This window comes from Drosophila ananassae, chromosome 2R (assembly GCF_017639315.1).
Source record: "Drosophila ananassae strain 14024-0371.13 chromosome 2R, ASM1763931v2, whole genome shotgun sequence".
NCBI lineage: Eukaryota > Metazoa > Arthropoda > Insecta > Diptera > Drosophilidae > Drosophila > Drosophila ananassae.
Genome location: NC_057928.1, coordinates 5,229,932 through 5,252,635, shown reverse-complemented (window position 1 = coordinate 5,252,635; position 22,704 = coordinate 5,229,932). Strand labels below are relative to the sequence as shown.

At 49.4% G+C, this 22,704-nt stretch overlaps 1 protein-coding gene across 1 annotated transcript in view; it reads left to right on the top strand.

Annotated features, from left to right (window-relative positions):
- The first annotated feature begins 239 nt into the window (after positions 1–239).
- Positions 240–22,704, top strand: part of LOC6493831 (CUGBP Elav-like family member 3) — a 135,301-nt gene continuing 112,836 nt past the window's right edge. The window contains 2 exon segments of the mRNA XM_044714476.1: positions 240–647; positions 1,959–2,413. Of these exon segments, the coding sequence (XP_044570411.1) occupies positions 2,354–2,413 (60 nt within the window). The 5' untranslated portion in view covers positions 240–647; positions 1,959–2,353.

Genomic DNA, 22,704 nt, shown 5'->3' with positions numbered 1-22,704 from the left:
CAAGTTGGAGGAAGAGAAGTCGGAACAGGATCTCAGATTTCCCTCCAAGAAATCGGAGCGATCAAGGGAAGCCGCTAGAGTGCAGGAGGGACTTCGAAAAGGGGCAATGCCAGCTTCCAAGCTAGCCACACTCTTCTTTGAGCCGCCAGGAAAGCCAATGAGGGAAAGCGGGAGAGAGTGAGCATGCGCAGATGGGCGGCGGGCAGCGGGCAGCGTCTGCACACAAACGCTTTTCCCCGTAGCGCCGTGGCACGGAACACACGGACGACACATCCACAGAGGAGCGGCAAAGCGAATTGCCGACGTTCGGGCGGCACGAGGGCTGGCTGCTCGGGCGCGACTTCGCTGCAACTTCGCAGCGGCTCGGCAGAACACGGGAACAGTTCCAATTTGAATTTTCATCAGTCTAGTCGGAAAATCGGAAAAGCCAGAGAGTAGACATTAAGTTCTCTGTGTGGTTAAGTCGGAATATTTTCGTATAGTTCTCGTCGTGACATTTGTTCTTTAATTCAAAAACGCAAACTGAAACCCAGGCGATAGTACCGAATTCGCATATTTTGAAAAGCAAACCCCAGCAACTAAACCAATAAATTCCGATTCGCTTTAAATTACAAAACTTAAACCAAATTCGCTTCAAAAACCCAAAAGTTATACACTTGTTTACACGTACAACCCGCAATTGTTTGAAAGCATCGCTGTTGAATCTGTAAGCACGGGAAATAGCCATCCGAGATCACTCCGGGCGTAGGCCCGGAGCCATTTCATACTGATTCCAACCATTAGCTGTAGCTGTAGCAGTAGAAGTTCCTGACTCACCAGAACCCGATTTCTGTTCAATCTTTTCATCAGCCCCATTAACGCTCGCTCCAGAAATAGCTCGACTGCACAATAAACAAACCCGAAAATAATTAGAAACAATTTGTAAACAAAAATGTCCGAATAGAACATAGAACTGAACTGGGCAGAGCGCCGATCAGGTTGGTCCGCTCTCTTCTGGTCTTTGCTCCTGGGGGCTTACTTTTGGACGTTTTCCACGCCCCGCTTTATTCTTGCCCTGCCGTGCCGTGCCGTGCCGTATTTTTTCCAATTTTCCCAGATAAACAAACAACCAAAATTGTTTCATGCTCGCAGCACACGAAAACATTTTCAATTAAAATGTTGGCCCAAAAAGCCAACCAAACTAAAGCAAAGCAAAGCAGAGCAAAGCAGAGCAGAGCAGTGCTGTGGAAAACGATTCTCACATTGAATTTGAATATTTTGAGCATTCCATAATTTCATTTTCATCTCCATGGCATTCCGATTCTCCAGCACTCGACCGGGCCGAGCCGAGATCCCATTGAAACAATATTCCATTTTTCGCCAATATTCTGTTCAGCTTGCCACATTTTGTTGTATTTTGTGCGCTTTGTGCCTCCGTGTTTGTCCATATATTGTACGTACGTATGGCCCTGTTAATTGAATATGCATTGCTCTTTCTAATTTGGCCAGCAGAGCATGATTCGAGTCCGCCCGAGAATAGAGTGTTTGGGGCTTTTCCCCAAAGGGGTTTCTGTGGATATTATTGAAGAGTTGCGAACAAGTACGGCGAGGACTGAGTGCCTTTAAGCCTTCAGTGGTGGAATCAATATGAAATCTTAAACGTGTTCTTCTTGTGAATTGCTTTGAAGTATAGTGCCAGCCCATTACTGTAGGGGCCTTGTAGAGTAAGCGTTTAAATGCGCATTGTTTCGTTCCGAATGAAGAAAAATAAACGGCAGTGAAACGGCAGGGCTTTTGTTTTTTGTATTGAGCAAATTTGCTCGCCCAATTGCCGTATTTCCAAGCAATTAAGCGCGTGGCCTATCTGCGGGCAGAATATTTCAAAGCAACTGTACCTGAAAGAGTGCTCCAATTACCCGTGCTTACAGCCAGCACGAACACCCAAACACTCACCGAACACCATTTTAATTCGATTTTAGAAGCGAGCAGAACGCTGACAGGGCGGCAAAGAGAGGTAGAAAGTACACGGGCGTGTTTAAATACTGGAAAATAAAGATAAGATAAATTATTATAAACACTAAGCATATACACGTTTATAGCAGCAACGTATACAAAAAGCGCACAGAATCAAAACACTCGAACCAATAGCCACCCGAGAGACGAACTCAGTGAAATTTTCGAATCAAAACTCAAAAGTGCAAAGTATCTACCAGGAGGAGAACCAGGAGAAGACCGTCTACAGAGAAAGCAGGAACAGATATCCAAGGGAGAGTCGCTTTCGCAGGAAGTTAACCAAACGCTTCCAGAGAATCGGTGAAAATCATTGACCATTTTTTCTCGCAAAGGCGCCACGTCAAAGAGCAAAGCGTTCCATATGGTTCATATTATCGAATTGGTCGGCCAACCGAAGGTTGAGTTTGCTCAACAAGTTACTGTGAGTATTAACCGGGGACTCGAATCATTTTGTGCACCAGAAAGGGTCCTGTGGGTGGTGGCAGGAGGAGGCAGGCGGCGGAGGACCAAATGATAATAAATCTTGCTGTCCGTAGTCACGTAATGACAAGTTAATATAAATACATATGCATACATCGGCGCACACATTGTCGCACGCACACTGCCGCACTTTTTATTATGTTGTTGTGACGCTTTTCCAGCTTTTCCCGCTCTCCTTGCCCCCCGCTCCATCACTATCTCCCCCTCCCACCCACCACCTCCTATTATTTTTTTGCATTTGGCTTTGCTCAACATATTTTGACAATTAATCATTCGCCCTGTCTGTGGCCCCTCATGGCCCCCGCGGGTGTGTCGGTGTTTGCGGTCGCATTTTTTGTGTTTGCGGCAGTCAGCGGCAATCGAAATCAGTGTGCCTGTGTGTGTAGGTCAATGTGGCTCTCATTTGGCTGTCTGCGTCTCTTGGCCATTAACTGAACGCAGTGCCCACCAGCATCCCCGCCAGGACGCCTTTGTTCCGAGTACATTGGTCCCGGCTTAAAGAGCTCCTTGTTGTTTTGCTGCAGATTGTCTCCTGAGGCTTTAAGTGGTGTCTCACTTACTGGGCTGGCGTAAAAAGTAGACTTATCGATTGAAACGTCAACTTTAAGCAGAAAACGTGCAATTCAGCGAAAAAACGGAAGCTCTGAAACTGAGACAGAAATTGTAGCATACTTTTCAGGCAACTGAAAACTGAGGCTTCGAAAGTGCTTCTGATTCTGCCGAATTCTTAAATCCAAACATTACAGAAATATTGCAACATTTAAGATAGACACTCATTTAATTTGGTTCTAGGCTTTCAGAAGTTTCCCTACTCTCGCAGTTGTTTCAAAGGACAAAGCAATAGTCTCAATCTAATCGGATTTTTACATTAACTTCTGTTGCTTCTTTCGGGCGCCCTGCTCTTCCTGGTTCGCCCGACTGCCTCTCCTTCAGCTGACGGTTTTATCAGCATGTGCCTCACATGTCCTTGTTGATTTTGTCGTCCGCTTGTCACCCTCTTTTCTGTTATTTTCTATTTTTTTATTTTATTACGACGACAACTCCTGGATGTTGCGTAAATTTCATTGTGTATTTCACTTTTATGGTGGTGACTATCCTGGCTCGGGGGAGGATGGTGGTGGCTCGATGGCTCGATGGGTCGGTGGCAGGATGGCAGGGTGGCAGAGCAGATACTGCGTAGCGTCCCGCCGCTCCTTTTGTCCTGCGTGCGTGTGTCCCGTTGTGCCGCGCACTTTCTTCCCTTTTCAGTAGCCCCATAGCTGTCTGCTATTACATTCATCCTTGGCTGAGGATGCTCTCTGCTCTCCACTCTCCACTCTCCGTTCTCCACTCGCCGCTCTCCAATACCAATCCCATCCATCGCTCCCGTTCTCCATTCTAATGATGACACATGCGTCCCCGCCCGCCCCGCCACGCCGCCCACCCTTTTAAGCCCTCTCTATTGTTGTTCAATATTTTGTGCCACTTGTTTTGAATTTCTCCACATCCCTCTGTTGCTGTTGCTGTTGCTGTTCCCGGCATTACGTGCCAGCTAACTTGCTCCTTAAATGGTTAAGTGGAGCAAAGTCGTTGACACAGTTCTTTTGGGTCCTTTTTATTTCCTTGGGAGCTCCTCCATTGCATCTCGGACTATGACTCAGACACGCGAACTTTCCGTTAAAGTTATATCCTTGCTCGCCCAGAACTTTGTGGGGCACTTCAGAGAGACAGCCCTTCGATTGGCGCACAAACATCCCGACAATTGAAATGTAAATGGCTGGTATTCCAAATAGAGGATACAATAAAATGGTAATACTCTGCTGAAATAGTCTGAACGGAAAGAGTAATTCTGTTTTATTTGCTTCAATAAAGTGATACAAAACAAGTTAAAAATAGCCACGTTCTCCGAATAATTTATTTCATACGAACTAGTCTTCAGATTTGTTAAAAGTAAGACTAGGATTTAAATAATATTGTAATTATATGTGAAATCGCTTGAGCATCATTGCCTGAAACGCTTAAATGGGGTTTCAAAAACACTACAACCTGAAAAAAGGGTTATCCGCGCATTTTCGGATGAAGCATCCTAATGCCACGTTAAATGGTTTTATGTCGGGGCTCTGTAGCCACCTTCGCAGTGTCTCAGGAACGGCGTGAGATTAGGGGTCTTTGCTCAGGAGCTTGTTCATCCCCCATCCGGTCTACATATCCTTTGGCTCGGCACTTGGCACTTGGCACAATCATTCACTTAATTTTCCACTTCATTTCATAATTTTACCCTTGAAACCAATAATCTTGAATGTGTCCTGCCCAAGGAGCTAGGGGGCCGTTGTTTGAACGGTGTCTCCGGGTAGTCAGGTGCTGGTGTAATTTACCTTTTGACGGGCCCACCTGCCCACCGGCCCACCTGGGGGCGCATTCAACAGCTCACCGAGCCGCACACACATCGGCACACATGCAACGCTATTAAATTACATTCTTCGCAAATTGCTGGAGAAACAAAGAAAAGGAAAAGAAGCAGTGGGCGGTGGGGGACAAGACAGGCGCAGGACGAGAGCGCCTTGGCGTATGCAACAATAATAATAACGGCCTGTGGTCGCAGCGCCGCCTTTGTTATGCCTGGCGTGGTGTTTTGTAAGCCGTCAACCATTTACATACCGTTGAGGGCCGCGGGCACTGGGCTCTGGGCTCTGGGCTCTGGGCTGTGGGCTGTGGGCCCGGGGCCCTGGGTGATGGCGGACGGCGTATAAATATTGAAAAGCGCCAACGCCTTTTGTTGGGTTGCTGGTAATTGCTTAAGTCGGCAAATTGCCTGCCTAGTCTAATAAACATAAATACTTGCTAGACAGGGGGTTGTGGCTCAGGGAAATTAGTTCTGTGAATGGAACTTTCCCAAAGAACCCACTGGACGGGTTAACAAGCAGATTAGTGTCCTCGGAAGGGGTTCTACCAGGAGTACTTATTCGAAAAGGAAAAAGTATGTCCTAGGGCTGTCTATTTTCAGTAATATTTTGGTCCTTCGATCAATGAGTGGTTTAGTGTATGGCAATTGGTCTTCGCCTAAAAGTTTTGAGTGGTAATGGAGCTAGTCTGAAAGAAAGAAAGTGTTTCTCGTACTACCTTAGACACTTTGGTATATGTTTTAGAGACCTTGTGGAAAAAACATTTGTTTCTAGCCCCTTAGTAGCACCAAATGCTTGGCACCAAAATGAATTAAAATTCACAATTAAATACGCTCTCAAGGCTTCAACATGTTCATGTTTATGTTTATGTTGCTTGAAATGAAATCTGGAAAGCCCAAATGCCACCCAGCCTCATGTGGGAGTCCCAACCTCACAACTGCCGCACTTGACTGGAGGTTTCTGAATTTTAATGTGTGGCGAAAAGCACTCCGGGCTTTAATTTGAGTCTCTTGATTGTGAGAGGTGACAGTTTTACAGCTTTGTTAAAAGGGAGCAGGAGGCCACCCCAGTCCTGGCGCAGTCCTTGCCGGCGGTTTGCTGTTTTTGTTGTGCGTGGCATGTTCTGCCCTGATTATGCCCCGTGCCGCGCTGGCAGTGGAAACCCACCCTCGGCCGGGTGGAGTGGAGCGAGAGGGAAAACTTATCGCGGGAGGTCAGGGCAGGGCGAGGCGGTCGGTGTCGGTGTTCGGCGCTCGGCGCTCGACGCTCGGCGTTCGGCGGGTCTGGCATTAGAATTACTTGCGTGATTAACGCACACCCTCGAGCGTGTCCATCCCCATCCAGTCAACCCCAGGTCTTATCTATGGCTGCCTGCCTTAATTGTGGGTCTTCCATTTGATTATCGATCGATTTTCGATTCCATTCAGTTCGATCAATGCGGCGAGGCAACTTCAAAAGCGGCACAGCTCATTAGGTTTCCCGCTGTACGAAAGTGCGTTCCACATATTAGTTATTTGTTTTCCGACTTTGGACTTTTCCTCATCTCCGGCTCCTCCGGCCGCGTCCCGCCATCGCTCCTGCCTTCCGTGCTCCCTGCTCTGTTTATGGCTTCTCAAAATAGCTGAACCAAAATGTAAACAAAAGCTCGAATACCGAGGCGAAAACGAGCGGGCCAAGTAAAAATCTCGCAGCTCTCGCCGCCAGCAGCTGCGTGCGTCATGCGAACGAATTTTCCTTTTCCGTCCAAGTGCTGCATCCGAGTACACTTTGCAATTATTTCAGCGCCCCTGCCAGAGTGCCGAAACCGCGAAGGGGCCTTGCAGGGTCTTCAATAAATTGTATTTCTGATTTCTGATTATTTATGTTCCAAAGCAGAATTTGTACGGCGCCTCTCGTACTTTATTTAGAAACTACGTAATTGTTTCCTGGCCGCCCATCCTTATCCTTTCGAGAGGCTCCTGGGAGACCTCGTTGGGGCTCTGTTTGTTGTTCTTGCCCTGGACAAATAAATCAACATCGGACAAAAAAGAGCGCAATATGGGAGAGGAAGCCAAGTGTTTACATTATGTTTATATTATGCATAGGGAAGCCCGGCAAACAAACCGCTAATTGTCGATAAACAACCAATAAAATACAAATTTCCCAAAAACATTTATCAAAAATAATATAAATAATAACCAACAACAATAACCACACGGGCGCACACACAGCCCTCAAGGGCGATAAATAAAATGGCAAAAGGAAACTCTGAACGAGCCTCGAGTGGGCTGGAGAGCCCCTCAGACCTCAGACCTCAGTACCCAGTCCACAACCCTCAGTCCTCAGTCCTCAGCCGCAGAAGGAGAAAAAATGTATGGAAAATAGTGTTTGACAGCTCGTAAAAAATAATGTCGTATTCATTAAGGGTGCCACCTGTACACGCGTTGCCAAAAGCGAATTTCACTTTATTTACGACAGGAAGCGGGCCAGAACAGCGCCAGCCACTTGAAACGCACGCATGCAACGCTCGCGGGTGTGGGCCCAGCTCCGGCAGGGGAGTCCTGGCCGACAGTTCCATTCAAGCCAAAAATATATTATTGACAGCCAGGAATGGGGGGCAAGCCGACACTTTAACCTTATTAAGGGAGTCCTGGAATACCCTTTGAAGCGGAGGTTTCAAAAATCTGAATTTGGTTATGAGGGTTTTATTTGCATCCTATTAGTTTTTTCATCTTTTTACTAATATTTTATATTTCAGTATTATCTAAGATGTTTAAACTTCTTTGATTATTTCACAAAAATCTTCTTCAAAACCCACTGCTGCGATGGGCTGTATAGCGTTATCCTTAAATATCCCCAATATTTTTATTAAGTTGCTTTATTTAGGGTACATGTCCTGACGGCTAACCAATATTCCTTGCATTAATATTTACGAACCGTTGGGAAGGACGACAATCACCCTCCCCGCCGGAAAAGTATTCAATATGTCGATAACAATGACTTTCTCCGAACTAATGAGGGAATGATTAAATGACACACTGACAGAATGACAGTTTTCGTTCGCCAACACAGGGCCTGTGGTTGTTTTTATTTTCTGGGTCCTGTTGAAGGTTTGCGTGCTGAAAGTTCTGAAAGTTGTTCAAGTAAACACCGCACTTGGGAGGGCAAGTGTCGGGGAGGCTTCTGGGGCGGGGAAAGTTTGCTGGCTGGAACATGCAAATGTTACAAGGTGTTATGCTTTATGTACATTTAATTGAGACTTATTAGGTAGTGAAATGAACAATGGTTAAGTGCGGTTGCCGCGCCGCTGCTTGTTTACCTTGTTGATAGTGTCGTTAGTGGCGGGCTGAGGGCGCGAGGATTAAACGGCAGAGAGTCTGCCCCGGGCGGGCTAGGGTGACTCATTGACCCCGAAGTCGGCCCCTTTAAATTCCAAGCAAATCAGTTCTCTGTTACCTCCATGTGCGGATACAGGCGCCCTGCCCCTTGGCTTCTGGCAGAAAAAAGTAATATCGAGACTCTTGAACGCATATCTAACACTGCACATAACCAACTCGGCGTCGGAGGAGCCCCGAGGAGCCCATTCGGATGAGTATCGCCATTCCCCTGCCCGGTTACATAGAGAACTTCGGCTACATTAGACGCCGCCACTTCAGTGCGCATTTCAAGTTATTTTCCTCGATTTTCGCTGTATCTAGCCGTATGTGCTGGTGCTCGATGTGTTGCATTTTTCTATTTTTGGGTTCAAAAATACAAAAGCACGCCCGACCCGTTCGCAGTCCGCCGTCCGCCCCGTGGCCCAACCACCGCCCCCACTCAGTTGCGGGCTGCCTTTCAGAATTCTGCTTTCTATGTTCAATAGACGTCGTCCATCCGTGGCTGCTGTTGCTGTTTTCCTACAGCCGACAAACAATAAAAATGATGCGTTGTATTGCAAAGCGCTGCTGTCCACACCAGACCACGTGCCCTCCCCTGCCGGCCACTAGCCCGGCGCGGCTGCAGCATAGCATATGTTGCAACTCTGTTGGGGAACGCAGAAGGAGAAAGAACGAGGATGCGGATGCGATGCCGAAGCGGGGGAGATGCTCACCCATTGATATTGATGAAAACGACGTCCAGTTACAGTTCGTTGGCTTTTGCTGCACTTTTCAAGGGAAAAACACGAAACGCTCTATTCAGGGCGAGGCGGAGGAGTACATGGGGGTGGGGGGATATGAGGAGCTGAGGATATGCAAATGGTATACATTTTGTCAAAGCATAAAGACTATGTTTTGGCAGGGATATAAAAAATACATGGCACTTGCACCTCTCAGATACGAGTGCCGCTCGCGACGAGGACGCACAGATGCAGATGGAGATGGAAATGCATATGCATCATTTATCCACAGACAGTGAAAGCAGGCAGACCAGGATGTCCCCCGGAGGAGCGCTAATGCCGAATTCCTTTTGATTTTCTGTCTCGGATTTGGATTAGATCAGACCCGGGGCAACAACGCGTTACCCGCCCCCGAAGCGCTTAGTCCCCGACTCCGAGAGGGGCTCGCCCAAAGTGGTCCAGCTTATGATAGTAATCTGCGAGTTTTTAATTCTCCCGTCTTTTGTCGCCTCGTCCTTGTAGTCCCTGCCGTCCTCGGGTAGCTTAATTTAACCCGGCCACGACGTGCTAAATTGGCTCTAATACGCCGTCCTGCCCGGCTCCAGGCGCCCTCCTGCGTAATTCACACACCAGTCCGGGCCAACAACTGCAATTGTTGGCGAGAGAAAGAAAACTTAATAATTGCCGTGGCGCCACACTTTAAGGGCCCCGCCCTTGCCCCAGGACCACATGTCCTGCCCCCTCCGAACAGGGCCACATGTGCTGTCCGAGCCTGGGAGCTTTATGCAAATCTTGGGCCAGTCGTGGAAGGTGGGGACTAGCCAAGTGACAAAGCCGAGCACACATTCGCGGCCAAAGAGGGAGCCACACAAAGAAGGACCCTCCCAGCTGGGGAACTCCCCCTTCTTTGTTGGCATTCCCTTGCTTTTTTTCGCTCCGCACATTCCGCGCCTCCTTTTTATCTTTTTGCCGTGCAAGTTTGTGCCACTATTTTCCATGCGCATGGGCACAAAAAGGCAACCACCGCTCGGCTCTGCCAACTATGAAAGTCCCCAGTCTCCGTCGAACCCTTCCTCCGGCTCAGAGCCGCCTGCCGCCCCACCTCTTGTGCCCCAGCCACCAGAGTCTCTGCCTCTGTGTGGCCAGTGGCAGGCAGCCAACCAGAGCGTAGAGAAATCTGAAGCATTGCAACTATTTATTTGTCGGAGCTGCCGAGGGTGGGGGCCGGGATTTTTCTATTACGCGCTCGTTTATTATGGGAGTAACGGATTACGTGTGAATGTGTGCAGTTTTCAGCGAGCGCCCTCGGGCCGGGCTTCAATCAGCTGAGTTTCTTGGGCCTGCGGTCGGAGCAGTCCTCCACGCGCATTCCTGGCCATTCCCGCCTCAGGCCTCAATCCGAAAGCCTCAAATCCCAACCCCAACTCCAAGCCCAACCCGACCGACTGATGGCCAACAGTCAATCGCTTAGCTCCTCAGTCGGAGCCCGAGTCACAATCAAAGCCGGAGTCTGTCTGTTTCCCGAAAGTTGCAGGACGAGACCGAAAGAAACCGGAGACGCGGACGTTGGCAGAGACGGGGACCGGAGGAAAAAGAAAGGAGAAAGGAGAACGCAGTGAAAAATGCGGAGAAAGCGAAACTTTTTAATGATGTAAAGTACAAAGTTTTCTGTCTTGTCGCTGGCGCAAGTAACTTGAGTAAACTTTGAGTTATACCCCCAGCCTGAGCTGCGATGCGACGACCTCAAAGCGCAGTCGACGGCGGCGAGTGGGGGACATCGATCGATGCTGGGGAGGAGCTGGTAGCTGGTGGCTGGTGCGGCTGGTATTTTGTCGTTTGTTAAAAGTTTTCAACACTCATTTTTATTATGACATACGCGAGATGTACAGGCCAAATTAGTGGGGGTGGCGGGGACGGGGACGGGATCGGATCGGATGCCGGCCTGAAGTGCTGGCAATGGGTGGCTAATAAAATGCCAATTTGCTGCCATTGAATGGCGGCTTTATTGGCCGCCATTACAACTCGTACGCACAAGGAGGGGATGGCCAGGCCGGGCCGGGACGAGGGGGAGGGGGCGCCACATCCTGGCCCACGCACACATGTGCGTGCGGGAGGAACGTCTCCGGAGCCGTTTTATGACGGCAACATTTACACGCATAAAATATGCATGATAAAACTTTGTTGTTGCAATAAATCAGCCGCGGCAGCGAACCCGAAACGGTGCAGCGCCTTCGTCCTGCTTGGTCCTGATGTGATTACAAAGCCGTTCTGAGCGGAACCGGCCCGGGCGCTCTCCGCTCCACTTATTTATGTCCTGCGTGATCCGACTTCATTGGCCAGCGATGCGATGCGGTCGTAACCGATTTCTGGTCCGAATTGGTGGTTGGGCGGAGGGTGGTGCGAGGTGGGATGGGATGGTTCCTCCCCTTCCCCGGGAGGAACTACTTAAACTGCCATTAAACTATTGAGAGTGAAGGATGCACAGGATGCAAGGGAGAAATGAAGACGGAACGAAACTTTTGCGGGATCCTCCTCAATCAAAAATATTATAAAGGACGCCCAGCTTTGTTGGAGGTGCAAATACCACTCCCCGTCCCGCCTCGCCCGGCAAACAGACAGAAAAAGTCCCCGACGAGTCCTCCTCCTGCCGCCAACTTTTTGGCCATTGTGTTTTGGATGCCTTTGTTGCATGCATAAAATATTTATGCGCTGGAAAATATGCAGCAACAAAAAGCGAAGGCAAATACAGCTGCCTGCTCCTGCTGCCGCCGCTGCTGCTGCTCCTGCCGCCACGCCCACCACCTCCATGTGCGTGCAACTTTTCACACCCAAATGAAATTACGAAAAAAAATGAAAAACTTTGCTACTTAAATGTTGCGTTCTCTCAACTCTCGTCCTCGTCTCGTCCTTGCGCTCTTCCCTGCGCTCTTTTTTATTGCTTTCTGCACTTTATCAACCATTTTGCCATGGCTCAGTGAGCGCTCAATTGCCGGCTGGCAGAGGGAGACGGCGTGGGCGTCGGCGAGGGCCAGAGCGGGGGTGTAAACTTTTCATTAATAACGATTTTCCATTAACTATCGATTGATTTCGAGACCGGAGCATCCAGAGCAGCAGCTTCCAGCCCACAGCGGAGCAACAACAAGAGTGGCAAACGCACTTCAGACAATGCATGCAACCGACAGCTTCCACAAAGCCAAAAACAACAGCAACAGAAACACCAACACCAACACCAACACCAGCGGCAACAACAACCACTACCACAACAACGCAATCTCCAACAACACTTGAGTCTATTTAAAACGCAAACAACAATAAACCGCCAAAGAAGCGCGGCGGGAGGGGCGGCAGTTGGCGCTGGAGCTGGGACTGGAGCTGGGGCAGGGGAAGGCCCATAACCGAGGACGACGCCGCTCCTGCTGCCGACAGGAAAAACTCATTGAAAAGTTTTCTCTTTTTTTTACACTTGGCGCGTTTCCCCTGCCCTCACCTCGTTCCCCTCGTTCCCCCGCCCAGCTCACCTAAGCGGCGCTCCAAAGGAGCAAGTTTTTAATTTTTTATATCAGCCCGGCTATAACCGGGATGCGACAAGCCCTGTTACGCTTGTTCGGGACAAGAAAAACCGATATTTAGGCCTGGAACTTATCAAGGGTTAACGAGGGAGGCGGCTACATAATACCCTACAAGCGGACACCCTATATGATGGGCTACATCTGGTTTAGACGCCCGAAGAGTTCCTGGGAAGCACCTTTAAAAATGTTTCACAAATCACTGACTGCTATAGTTCCTCGCTGTCTGAGAAAAATCCATTTCCCCACCTCCCCGGTGGCAGTTGATACTTTAGTTTCATTTACCGGCTTCGGTCGCCGTTATTGTTGCTTCGGAGGATATATTTCCCGGGTCGTCCTGCCTCCCTGCCGCTCCTGCGACTATTATGGGCATCGCCTTTTGTGTAGGTCGTCGGCATTGCGTTTTCGGATACTTTTCTATTTTTGTTGTGCCGTGTTTTGTTTTGCTTCGCTCTGCTCGCTTCCACCATTTTTATTATATGGCCAAAGCCGTTCGCGCCACCCAATATATATAAATTATTGCATAAAGTTTGGCGCTAAGTTGCAAAAAGTTTTCTTTTCATTGCCGCAGCTCCGGCCAGTGCGATGGCGATGGCGTCGACGCAACCGTGAACGACACACAATAGTCTATAAATCTTTATGGTCAACAGAGATTACATGGGCCCAGACACGCCGAAGAAAGCCTTCATGTAGTTTATTCCCCTGGCTTTGCCCCGTCTCTCCCCAGCTCCCTGGCAGCCTGGCAGCGAGAGGTCGGCGAGGCCTTGGCAGCTTTTTAGGCGCTGGGTGCGTTGTTTTGATTTGTGAGCTCGTATTCTCGTATTCCAGCTGTAGGGGCAGTTGTTGCGGCTTTTCCGATTGTTGCAGGAGTCGGGACTGGGGCAGGACATGGTTGGGTGCGGGGGGGTTGGGGGCTAGCACTGAGCGAGCACTGAGCATATGGCTGTAAAAATGCGGTGCAGACGTGGAATTTTCTATATAAATCATGCGAAAGCCCTGCGAATAGGCGAATGAATACGAATTCGAGATTCGTGTAAAAATCAGCCACAGTATAGAATACCTCTGCCCGAACCGCACTTTATCCTTTATCGGGCACACATCTTTAATTGCTCGAATTCCTCGCGTTCTCCGAGCGCTCCCAGTTCGATTTCTCGAGGCCCCATAAACAACTTTTCAAATATATAAGTAAGGGAAGGTCGGATATGGGTTCACCGTGGGGGTCATTTTACATAAAAATGCAATAAATGGCAACAACAAAATTTATGGTCGGGCGGGATGAGCGGCGAGGGGGCCTCCCACTCCCCCACACTCACTCGTAAATGTCAAATGTCGTGTGCTGGGCCAAAGTCGCCTCAAAGTATGCTTATAAATGGCTCTAAATAGCAGTCCTGGCTGCTCTACCTCCGGCTCTTCTTCTTCTCTTCGGTATCCTTGCGTTCACCCAATTCCACATTTCGAGGAGTCAGTGGTCAGGGCGGTCGCGGGTGCGGGTGCGAGGAGAAGGAGAAGGAGAGGAGCAGGAGAGCTCTCCCGGTGTCGTGTCATTTGTTCGTTTTCTTTATTAGTGTCATGTATTTTTATAGTTCAAAGGACATTTGAATGATTGAATGAACTGTTTGTCCTCCAGCCAGCCGCCCCACCGCCCACAACCCTAGCCCTTCGCCCATCGCCCAGCGCCCCCTGCGGCCCCGTTTGTGGCATGCTTGACCGAAAACGAGTTGCGCGCATGATTTCATCCCTTGCAGCGAGAGGTCCCTTTTCGTGCGGTCAGCTCCTGCTCCCGCTCCTGCTCCTGCTCCTGCTCCTGCTCGATGTCCTGGTCAGCGGTGGCGGTCGCCGTCCCAGGCACGTTCCATCATGGCGGGCATGTTGTTGGTCTTCGACTATATCAAATAACGACTATTGACTACGCCTCTGTGGCGCTTCGCCCTGTCGTGACCCGGCTCACTCTCCGTATGCACGTGTAGGATTACTAGTCCACTCCCCCTCCCCCTACCCATCCCCATCCCCACCCTCACACTCGCAGGACCCCGTGAGGCGCTGATGATGATGTTGTTGTCGCCGGCGTCGCTAGCGCCATCATTGGCTTTGCCTGCTCCGGCGCTGGCTCTGGCGATGGCGATGACGAATGAAAATCAATATTTATTAGATTACTTTCGAAATTTTATACGAAAATAGAATTTTTATGACATTTTTTCCTCTGGTTGCGCCCCGGGCCAGCTCGGCCATGTGCTGGGGCGTGTTAAAGTGTTTGCAATAATCAATTTTTTACGGGACTCGAGTGCCAGGAGGACGGTGGCTTTAAAGGGGACTGCACTCGGTTCGGGACTCGGTTCGTGGGGGAGCGTTAGAGGATGCGATACTTATTAATGGCTCTCGGTCTCGCTCTCTTTGCCATTAGCTATAATTGCAGTTCTCGTTTCCCACCACCCACCACCCACCTTCCACCGCTCGCAGCCATAATGCCTAATTATCCTTTAGCCAATTCTGTTTCTCACTAAAAATTAAACTTTCCGTGTTCTCCCTTGACTCTCTTTCAGGTAAGTTGCCATCATCCATTAATACCACCAGCCATCAAATTAGTAAGTACACAAAACGAGCTTCTAACACTTTTTATGTGCGTCTTTAACTCTGTTATCTCACTGTCTCCCCTGTCCTCTGACCCGGCCCGGCCCGGCTCCTCCCGGCCATATATGGCTTGGTATGTGTGTTTAGGAATATAAAGCAAATGCATTTTAGTGCCCTCAGTTGACCTCGTTTGGGGCTTGTTTTTATGGCCCGGGCGAAGCCCAGGCGATGATGCTACTCACGTGGCTCAAAACTAAAAGCTCCCCCGAGTGTCAGTTGTCCTGCCCCCCGTCTCTCGGCCCGTCTTGTCCTAGTTCGGTCCTGAGACCGCCGCCCACCCCCGGGAGTCACTTAATTATGAAGCTGCACATGAAGTAAAACGTCATAAAGCGTCGAGTTGAGTCGGGCTGGGCTGGGATGAGTTGGATTGGGCCGGAACAGGCCGGGGTCGGGGGTCTAGGGGTTGGGGCGGTTAACTTGGCGAGCCCCGCCTTCCCTCGTCTGTCTGCCAGGGCCTCTTACATATTCTTTTTTCTGCGGGAGTGGGCTTGCCAACATTCTGCAGTTAATTTTCCGTTGCTAAATAAACTGTTTATGGCATTTATGCCAACAATTTTTGGCCGAAGCAAGAGTCGAGACAGAGCAGAGGCAGACGCGGCGGGGGAGGCGGACGGGGAGCAAGAGGGCAACTGGAATCCCCGGATGAAGGATGAAGGATGGCGCCGAGCCGTCAGAGGCGGCGTGTGTGAACGTGTGAGCGAAGCAAGTTCAGCATAACCGACACAGAGGAGCGTCCTGCGCTGTATCCTGCATCCTGCTGCCCGAATTATTCTCTTCATTATGAATTTGGCCGGGCTGTACGCCTGTCAAAGATTCTTTCGGTGCAAATTGTTGCTTGTTGGGAGTGGAATGTTGCAAAAATTAACTGGATTTGGATGTTTGGATGTTGACCGAGCGGTTGGATCTGCCAGGAGTTTTGCTTAAAAATGTGCATTTCCAAGTACTACATGGACTAAAGGGGCTGAGTTTTAATTAATTTAGCGCAGACTTTTGATTAAATATCCCCAAACAGAGGATGATATCACTCCCCCACCAAATATCCATCTTTAAATTACGGCTTAAAGGGGATGGAGGCCCAAGGATGCCCGTTCTTAACCCACTCCAGAGTGGGGGAACGGCGATGACTTCTGTGTGTTCACTGACCTCTCGCTTATGCGAGAGTGCACTCACACCGACATAATGAATATTTACATTCTGCGCCGCACACTCCCACACGGAAACTGGCACAAACACACACTTCCATCCGCTGACAATTTGGCAGTCACCGCAATCATAAAAATTTCCACTTCAAGGAGGGGATGGGGCGGGGGCTTCAGGCCCGTCAGCCAGTCGCCTCTGCGCCTCATTTAAATGCAAATTTTTGACGAGCGGTTTTAACGTTATACTTCTTCTCCTCCGCCAACGCCAACGCCCCCGCCTCAGTCGACGGCTCTGCGCTTGCGGTGAATGAAAACATTAAAATTAAAAAAGAAATGTAGTCTGCTTTTAGGCGGAACTGCCGGGTATGTTTGCGAATGGGCGAGCTGTGGTGCGGGGTGTCAGTGCTCGTGAGAATAATTCAAGGTGATAGCTTAATTGAAATATGCTTTTAGGCGCTTTGCCACTCCCCACTCCCACTCCCACTCCACTACTGAAGAGAGTCGCCCGCTTTGCATACTTCACTTTGTTGTGTCTGGGTGCATATTTTATGGGGCTGCGGTCGACCGCAGGGACCCACAAAAAAGGAAGCGTCGAAAGTGGCAGGAATCTGAATCGAAATAAAAACTGAACCGAAGCTGCTTAATGTTATGCAAAGTGTTGGGGCCTGCGGCAGGCGGAAACCTATAGAATCCGAGTGGGCGGGGTCTTCAACGGGGCAGGTGGGGCAGGGCAGTGTGGGGCGGCAGCGGATCGTTTCGAGCCATCATCATTAATTGCTGGCCATTTCAGTTCTCATTGCGGCCCCAATTGACTTTTGGCGGATGTTCGAAAGTTGAATCGAATCGAAATTGTGAATTGTTTGAGGGGGAGTGGGAGTGGGAGAGGGAGAGCGGCATTGTGGCAGTCTGGGAGGGTATGGGTGAGGAGCAAGTGCGCCGCGGATGCAAAGAATATGCTGCGGAAGACAATGACGATGGCTCGTAATATCGTAATCCTTTCTGGATCTGCCATAAACATTCATATGCATAAATTTGACATTTGCCTGCTCCATAAAATCGTCCAAGCCGCCGGGCCTCTTGGCAGGCAGCCCCGGCAGTCTCCCAGGAGCCGTGCGGCAAATTTATGCACATAATATCCACTTGACTCCTCGGCCGGAGAACCCTCCACACCAGGCCCGGAGATATATCCCACCTTGAGTCAAATGAAAGGCGACGTTTGGAGCGGAATCCGAAGGAGAGCCAGGAGCACAAATCTGGCCCGCAATTCACAAATTGTGCCTGAAAAACAAAGGCAGCGGAGAAGGAATATTTATACATTTTATGCAATATGCCAGACCGCGTTTTATTAAGCAAATTACGATGAACGGCCGCAGGAGGACCGGGATGGCAAGGATGAAAGGATGAAAGGACGGGACTCTTGGCAAGTCCTACTTATGACCTTGGCAAACAGCCTAACGCCTCCGTCCTGAGCCATTTGGCAAACATATTCGAGTCTGCGGCACTCCACTCGCATTTGCCGCTCTTAACGCACATTTTCATATATAAATTATTAATTTGGCATGCCTACTCTTTCTGGTCTGCCCGCCTCGGCCTTGCCGGGGTGGCCCACATCCAGGTCCCTCGGGCAACCCCCAAACGGCAAATGGGCCAGCGGAGCCAACCGCACGCCTAAGGATCAGCGGCGGGAAGGCAAGAAGCGATGGGCCGTTGGGGCGGTGGGTAAAATGCATTTTGTGCTCCATTAAATAATAAAAGCAAACGTGGCAGAGATAGCGTCTGACTCGGAGTTCTTTCCCTGTGTGTACACAATAAAAATCTCACACGAAGCGCATAAAAATAAAGGAGGAAATACCCCGAAAGTGGGGCTCGGGGCACAGGAGTTCTCTCCACACGTCTTATCTAATGGCAGAGTCAAAGCCCCCATTGTGATTTTTAAGTTGGCAACCTTTATGGGGAGTACAGAGTGTTGTCTGGAAGTGTGGCGAGCAGAAAGTGCATAAATAAGTAAACAAATGCCTGTCGCTTAAGATTACATGGCAAATAAGCTGGCGGAGACGGGAGCTCCCGAGCAGGACAGCATTTGAATGCGGAGGAACAGAAACCTCGCCCGCTTACTTACTTATTCATAGCCAGACCTGGGCGAAAAGTGTGTGTCTTGAGGGGGCATAAAAATCAGCATAAACAGCAATTGTTATGAGCTGCGAATGAAGACCGGCTCCCGAGTCCTGTGGCTTCTGGAATTAGGGCAATTTAGGGCCTCCAATCACGCAAATCAATGTGGCCAAAGGATGCACAATATTTGCCGACACAGTTGCGGTGCGGCAAGTATTGCATGGGATTGCATTCCCGAAATCACTGTGACAGCTGTCCTAGCTGTGCAATAAGCCCGGTATCATGCCTTTCCATTTTAATTTAGTTATTCCTGGAGCCAACGAGGGTTGAGACAGGGAACTGCTTGACACGCACGTGTCCTTGCCAATGACAAGGGAAATTTTACAACTTTCAAGTTTAATTTGTCAAAAGTAGCAATCAGCCGAGTGCCAGGACTCCGAGCGGCTGGAGAGCTCTTCCGAGTGAGCCGGGGGGTGGCTGGCCTCCTTCGCAAGGGGTGGCTGGGTTCTCGGGCCAACCCTTCCGAGCTAATTGCTTGGAAGCTGTTAAATGAAAAAATTGAAACGTATAAAATGTGTATATTTTATATTAAACTGGCGATGAGGAGCATCGCTCCGACTGTCACTCCGGCCTCTGGCCCAGTCCCCCACCAGTTCCCAGCCGTTCATTTATTCAGCCAGAACGTACACTGTTTTATGAGGTGTTAAGTGAGCTTAAATTAAAAGTGGGCGTGGGCATGGGCGTGGGCGAGGGCGTGGGAGGAATGTGACGAAATGTTTGCATATTTATTCAAGTTATGGCAAAGGCGAGAATCAACCTTCTAGAGAGCACTTGTGAGCTGCCATCGAGAGGAGCCGAACGAGGCGGAGGGCACCCGGGGGTGGCTCTTGTTTGAAGAGGGTGGCGGGCGGTCGGAAGGGCAGACTTGACTTCTGTTTGTTTTCCGTTTGACATGAAGGGGCCACATGTGCGTGTTTTAAATTTATATTTAATAAACTTTCGGCTCTCCAAGGCTCGAGTGGGTATCAGAGGGAAAGCGCGCCAGAGATTTTAAGTCACAGCTCAAAGGACAAAGGACAACGACGAGCTCAGCCCGAGAGGTGACAACGAGGCGGTATTAGAGGGATGAGTGATAGGACTTACATAACACAATCTACAAGGATGGCAGTGGAGGAACAATTCTCGGATTCTAAGCTTTTTCTCTCATTGTTTCATTGATGTCGCTGTGATTCCTTTTAGGTTTCAAATGATTTTTTAAAACGCCCCTTCATGTCGAGCACAAACCAGCTCTAAATAACCATGTCCTAGGATGTTGGGCTTCAAAGTAACAACAGCGAATCGCTTATTAAAATAATGACAAGCAAAGCCCGAAAGTAATGAGCTTCAATCACGGGATGCAGCCAACCCCGGACGCACTAACCCTGTTCCTCGTCAGAGTGTGTCCCGAGGGCGGCAGTAATTATAGAAAAATAAATCAACCCTATTTGGAAAATGTTTGCCTAGGACTAGAGCGCTTCAGAAACGGATGATTGATAGAACTGAAAGTGTCACGTTTCCATTATTTTTTAGTCCAAGTGGTTCAGATAATGAATTTGCGTAAGAGTGTATTTTTGGGTGAAGACCAATCACAGTTCAAGTTGACTTGAATAATTCATTTCCAAAAGGCTTGTGTTATAAACAAGTTCCTTGCCTTAAAGTCAGAGTAAGAAAATGTAATGTTAGGCAACCATTCATATCTTTTCCGTGTCCTCGAAGGCCGTAAGAAGTATTCCCCTGGCAGAATACACGAAGGAAACCCATAGTGACCCGAAACGGCCCGTGGGACTAGGCGGGACCGGACAGGCTGGGAACAGGACCAAATGAAATCTAAATTAATATAATTTTCGGGTCGGAACGCTTAGTTCACTGCCCCGCTCCATTCATTACTGGCCGTCCGGCCATATCGACAGAAATCAAGATCAAAGATGTGTTTGGAACTTTTGCTCGCAAGGAATTCGCCACGCTGGGGTGGGTCCTGGGGGGAATGCACGGTGTGTGGTATATTGGGACATGGCCAGGAACCAATTTTGCGCATATGAAGTTCGGGCAGAACGGCAAATAAAATAAATGGAAATGAATGACTGAGCAAATGAATAAATGAAAGAAATTTTTGCTTTGAAATTCAAATTTCAAAAGTTGTCATGACATTGTGTTTATGACATTTAGTTGCTACGGCCAGGACGAGATGACGACTTTCAGATATTCTACGAAAAGGGAGAACTGCATTCGGGATATCCTTATATTCCTAGTGCCCGATCAGAGTGGGTGGGGAGTGCGAGTGGAAGTGGGAGTGGGAGTGGGTTGACGACTGCATGTCTAAAATTGAATATTTGCACGCCTTGAGCATTTCGGATTACAAAGAAATACTCCGTTCTGCACACACACTCGAATATGTTTCATCGCCGGCCCCAGAGAGGGGCGATCAGGGGCAGGGGCAGGGGCAGGGGCGTGGGCGTGTCCTGTTGTCATTTGCATGCGTCCTAGTGTGCGTTTGTGCTATTTGCACTTCTCAAAGCCCTGCTAAGCGGTTTATTATTATTTTTTTTCGTCTTCGCCTTGTGTTGTGTGCTGAGTACACAGCACTGCTCCTCGAAAATTAAATTTAAAGCGCAAGGACCTCGCCGAGGAGGAGGAGCCTTGCCACAAATGCTGCCAAGCGGTCGGAGAGTCTCTACGCTTTAACCACCAAACTCCTGGGCGGTTTTGCCTTTAAAACGATGTATGAATTTGCACGATTCCATCAACTGATGTGCTCCGATATGATACATATTATGTATCTCACAGATACACTTTCGAGAGTGCTGCTCAGAAACGTACGTACGCGATTGCGATTGCTATTTACAAAAACACGCTGCCGTATGCCGCACACGATTTTCCAATTGAACTCACACGTGTACACACAGAGCAGCGGATACACGGATGCGGAGCTGTGGCGCTGTGGAGATACACGGATACTCAGATACTCGGATGCACAGATACACAGCTACTGAGATACGGAGATACAGCTACAGCTACAGAGCCACACAGATAGGGCAACAAATTCAATGTGTGCCGGCAGAGGATAAATGCAGTGCCTGGCATTGATGCAGTCGTGCATTCAATAGCTGCGTCGTCACCTCGGCGGGGAGACAGCGGAGAGCCGGGGGTGGAGGCGGAGAGGGCGGACCGCTGTGGTAGGACTACTGACTGCCCGAAATCATTTCAAGTTAATAATAAATGGAGCATCATCATCAGACATCAAACCCGAAGAGCAAATATCGAGTATCCTTTTGGTCTGTTTGCGCTCGTGTTTGCGCCTGTGTTTGTGCCACTGTTTGTGTTGGTGTTTGTCTGCCTCCCAGCCTCCCAGCCCCCAGCATCCCGGCCGCCCTGGCTGCTTGTTTGCATTGCCATTGATTTATTTTTTGGCATGGGTTTTCAATTTGCTGCAGCCGTGCCGGGCCGTGCCGCTCCGAGCAGCGGCTGCGACGCCTTTCTCCATGATGTGTAATGAGCTATCAGCTCCTGCGGCTTCTTGAGCGGCACGAATCAATTAAAATACGGGGGCATGGTCGGGCATTAGGTGGGGGCGGGGGCCCGGCCTGACTTGGCAATATTTCAATCAATTTTTTCCAGGCTGTCCAAATGGAGATTTATGCTTATCATGCTTATGAGGAATTCACATTAGACCGAAAGTCAAGAGCCTGCCAACATGCCAACTCAATTGACAGTTGGCCAGGCTGGAGCTGGTGCTGGTGCTTGTGCTGGAGCTGGGCAAGTTGTGGCGCACGGAGAGTATATAAGGACCAATAGATGCGAGGGCATATATACAATATATACTGTCATTCTGTTGACAGGCCACCTAGCCCGAGCCAGGGCCACTGACACACTCACAAATACACATGAGTGCGTGTTTGTTGCCCTTAACAGACATTTTCACAGTTGAGTGCGTTGTTTGGGCTCAGCTTCTCCGTCGGCCTGTCTCCGTCCCTTGCTTCTAGCTCCCTCCCGCCCCCGCCCCCGCCCCGGCCTCATCCAGACCCACACCCACACCCACACCCACTTATTCGCACGTCTCGCCCCTCGGGCCCCCCTGCTTTGCGCAGCTTTGGGGCCCCATACAATATAATTTGTAAGTATTTCTAGCGCGCCTGTTGGTATGCAACAAATATTCTCCATGTTGCCGATTCGCCTGCCAGGGGACGGGAGCGGTGGCCTTTAACAAATACTTGCAGTTCTGGCCTTTGTAAAGTCCAAGCAATCAATTTAAGAGCCAGCAGCTGCGAAGATATTGCAAATTCCTTAGACTTGGG